Source organism: Papilio polytes, unplaced genomic scaffold (genome assembly GCF_000836215.1).
Source record: "Papilio polytes unplaced genomic scaffold, Ppol_1.0 DF824102.1, whole genome shotgun sequence".
NCBI classification, from domain to species: Eukaryota; Metazoa; Arthropoda; class Insecta; order Lepidoptera; family Papilionidae; genus Papilio; species Papilio polytes.
The window spans coordinates 2,943,104-2,947,372 of NW_013525102.1; the positions used below are offsets into that span (position 1 = coordinate 2,943,104).

Genomic DNA, 4,269 nt, shown 5'->3' on the forward strand with positions numbered 1-4,269 from the left:
ATGTACAAAAAAGCGATATGATGAAAAAATTTAAACAAATGCAATCTGAGGAATCAATTTTGGAGGTAATTAGGTAGTATTTATTGGAAATTATACCAAACGTATCTAAACAATTTTACTTATAAGGCTGTGATCACAGACTTCTTAAATATAGAGAAATTTAATATCAATTTAAACACTTACCAAATTCATAGAAAATAATTTCCACTATTATCCAGTGAAATGTGTAAATATAACTTCTTATGTATAATGAATTTGAACTACAGTTTTTAATTATTAGGTAAGTTGTTGATAAATAACATATGTTTTTAGGAAAGCTTCTGTAACATAATAATATTGAGTTTGCCGTACATCGTGAATGAAAAATATAGTTTGGGTGTGAACAAATTCAGTTGCAAAGAGTTAGCGAGTGCGGCAAGCAGGATGTTCCAGCAAATGAGACAGAAGCTGCAAAGTGAGACATGGTCCAAACTGTTTGTTGAGAACATGGACCGGCTCGTGTTGCTCACTGCTCTACATTTGAAAGACAACACTGACGCTAAACAAACCTTTGATGTTGAAGTATCAAATAGTGTTGAATCATTCAGTTATCCAAAAGAAATATTTTGTGGAATTTTAAAGTATTTTGGTGTAAGTATTATTATGTACTAGATAGAGAGGATGGTTTGCATGGAAGGTGACATGATCACGAAAGTGAAGACTGAGATGATGTATGATAGAGGACTAAAACCTATCTCGCCGACCCTACGGGAGTAGGATAAGCAGGAAGATGATGACCGTTTAATGAAGGCGAAAAAGCGATATTCTATTGATCTTATGTCAAGTTCGGGTCGGCAAAGCACTTTGGCACTGTGACGTCAAAGTTCCCATTGTCACTTTTTTTTTTGTATTTTTATACATTTTTAATTGTTTTGTTTTAGGAACTAATTGATGATAATATAATGGAATGTTTCTGTAAAGATCAGCCACTCGCCATGTTGAATATTCTATTTACGTTATGGGATTTAGTACTATCTGAAAAGATCTTTTCTTTCAAGGTCATGTTATTACACACTTTCATAATTTATATCGAGAACATACCTTTAGGATTTCCATCAGATGCGATTATTTTTAATTTTGCTTCCGTCAATACAGCCAGGGCTATTAAGGAGGTAAAGAGTAAAAAAGAATTGGATGTTTTCTCTAAAGCCCTTTTAAGGATTTTGACGCGTGTTTCTTTAAATAAAAATGAAGTTCTTCAAAAGGAGACAGTTGCACAATTATTGTCGATACTTACAATTAAAAAAGATGAATCTGAAGTATGCAATGAGGTTTACAACTATGTGGTAAGAAATTTAAAAGAAATTGACGATGACATGCAAGCTTTAATTTCTGTATTAACAGAAGTTGGTACAGAAGCATGTTTTACGGAAATAAACTTCTTGGACAAATTACAAAAATATGAACGTAATTTATCATATGCGAGGTAAATAAATAATCATTTGGTAAATTCAATTAATATTTACACTTAACATTAACATCATGGTTAATTTTTCAGCACTGCAACACTATCTAGTATGAAAAAATTTCTTAGCGCGCACAAGACATATTTAAGCGTTATTTTGAATAAACTCGATAATAAAGGATTTTCTGAAGATTGCGAAGATAGCGTGATACATAAAATCATAGTAGCATTGTGTAACATCTTAAGGACATCGACTGACGAAAAGGTTAACACTAACAAAAACAACAATTATGTTTACACAAGATTTCGCCTGCGACTCCGTCCGCGTGGTATTGGAAAAAACAAAAGTGAATAGCCTATGTGTTCTTCCAGTATCTTCTACATCTTTACCAAATTTCTTCGAAATACGTTCAGCCGTTAAGGCTATAAACTCTAACAAACATCCCTCCATCCATCTATCCACCCATCTCATCTTTCTCATTTATAATAATAGTAAGATTAATTTTGTCTACTGTAATATTTACTTTCTTAGATGATCGTGGAAGCGAGTAATTGTCTCGCGGAAGTCGGGACATATGATTTAAAAACATTGGTAACAGTACCACCGAAGGATACGGCGCAGCTTGTCAATGTAAAACCAACACAATATTTTGCGATAACACTTGTTAAGGCATTATTGGAAATTATATTTAACGAAAACCCAACAGTGAGTAAGCAAGTATGCAAAGCATTGTTACATCTGATGAAATTTAAAGATGGACAAATTATTAAAATAGGTAAGGTTCGATTTCGAATTCGAATTTGAAACTACCTTCAGAAAAATCGACACCATTTGTTAAAATAAAAAAAATTAACCAATACAATATATCCGTGTATACAAAGAATATTTTGTTAATCTGAAAGTAATCCTTTGTTTCAGAATGGGGAATAGTCGAGAGTCAAATATTAAAATGTCTTACGCCATCAACATGCGAATCGTTCGCGCAGTTTAAAACTCGCAGTGTATCTACAGAGTGGGTCCCTGCTAGTAACGAAAATCATGTCCAATGGATAACTCGGATCACAGTGGATCTCTTACAGATGTTAGAATCGCCTTCAAATTATCTCAGCTCTCTACCCCGTTTGTGCATGCTAAAGGTACCTAACTTCAAATATTTATACTATTGAAAACGATTATAGGATATTTTGGTACTTATGTCGCTGAGCCGTAACTGGGTATATATTTAAATATTAGATTAGAAAACACTTCTAAAATTTATCTTAAATGTCCACTTTTAAGTTGCATTAACTCTTTTTCATAATATACGTAAATACTCTTTTGCGTCACTTGAATCGCATGTTGTTTTAAAATTTAAATAAAAGTTGTCACAAATTATTTAATTGAATTTTACAGCCTTCTATATGTTCAAAAATCCTACCTTCGCTGGTGGGATTATTACTGGAGCACTCATCGGAGAATTTAATGCAAGTTATCGGCCAACAAATAAATAGTGTTTTCAATTACATCTGGAGCAGAAGTTTCAATGAGACTACTTCGGCCTGTGAGAACAGCACCGTCTCCAAGATATCGAACATTCTCGATCATGACCAGAAGATGATAGTCGACTACTTATTGGACGTGGTTAACGCTATACGCTTGCAGACGAATCATCTTCAAATACGGTATGTATTGTTATTATGCATTCTCTGTGAGAACCCTCGTCCTTCATTACACATAAACTATTAGGCTAAGCGCCATCTGCACTCGCCCACCTCAAGCACGGTGAAGCTGTTTATGCAAGGAAAATAGTCACAAACTCAGCCACAAAAAAATTCATTGTTCTATCTGTATTTATTTAATTCTTTTGAACATATAACACAACAGGAAGCGAAAACTAAGTTATTACTAGAATTGGGCAAAGGTGGCCTTATCGCTAAGAGCAATCTCTTGTGGTTCTCATCTTTCTGCTGTCATCTTTTTTATTAATCTGTACTTATTCTATTTGACAGCTATGATGTGAGAATTTGTTATTTTGTGTGTGGTTTAAGTGATTGTTTATCGTTAGTTGTAAGTGGCGAGTAGCAGGCGCGCTGCGACACATGAAGCTGGAGTACGAGAAGGTGTCGCGGGCGGCGGCGCTGGCGGAGCGGCACTTGGCGGCGCTGTACTACGCGGAGCTGTGGGCGGCCGCGCACAACGACGACGTGCCGCCCGCCTCGCCCCGCGCCGCCGCCCGCCTGCCCGCCGGCGAACACGTGCACAGGATACTCCGGAACGTATGATACTTTCGTTTTATAACCTACGAGTTCCCGTTCCCGTGCGGCTTCATCCGCATGATATTATATTTATCAAATGCTCAATTGCAAATATCAAAATACCAATTACCTTACTATGGCAATCTTGCTTTCTTGATGTTGACAGCAGCATATGGTCTTCTTCCCACATTGGGGTTTTTATCCAATTTATTTACCCCCCCAAGTTTAATAGCGTAAAAATGTATAGCTTAAAGCGTGACGTAAGTGTAGGGCTTTTTGTTAAAGAAAGAATTATGCAAAAATGTATTGTAACTGCTGACATCTTAAGCAACGAAGACACAAAGACGAGTGTGTTTACACTTTACTATAGTAGATACATTAATAGGTCCAATTTTTTGTTATTTTCTTTGTTTCTCCATCAAATTTTTATGATACCATCATCTTCGTGCAGTGCTTTGTTTCGATTGGAGAACTAGACGCAATAGACGGCTGCGGCAATGCTCATTTGACGAGCGAGGAAGAGAGACGCAAGCATCTATTGCACACGGGCCAGCACGCGGATGCCTTGCTGCTGCACGACATCGTGCTCT

At 36.2% G+C, this 4,269-nt stretch overlaps 1 protein-coding gene across 1 annotated transcript in view; it reads left to right on the top strand.

Annotated features, from left to right (window-relative positions):
- LOC106099445 overlaps positions 1–4,268 on the top strand; it is a gene marked incomplete at its 3' end in the record, with an annotated part of 10,603 nt that extends 6,335 nt beyond the window's left edge. Inside the window, exons 12-19 of the mRNA XM_013278003.1 lie at positions 313–630; positions 921–1,465; positions 1,538–1,709; positions 1,977–2,220; positions 2,364–2,581; positions 2,838–3,106; positions 3,490–3,700; positions 4,131–4,268. Coding sequence (XP_013133457.1) covers positions 313–630; positions 921–1,465; positions 1,538–1,709; positions 1,977–2,220; positions 2,364–2,581; positions 2,838–3,106; positions 3,490–3,700; positions 4,131–4,268 — 2,115 coding nt within the window. The remainder of the gene's footprint in view (positions 1–312; positions 631–920; positions 1,466–1,537; positions 1,710–1,976; positions 2,221–2,363; positions 2,582–2,837; positions 3,107–3,489; positions 3,701–4,130) is intronic.
- Position 4,269: the final 1 nt, after the last annotated feature.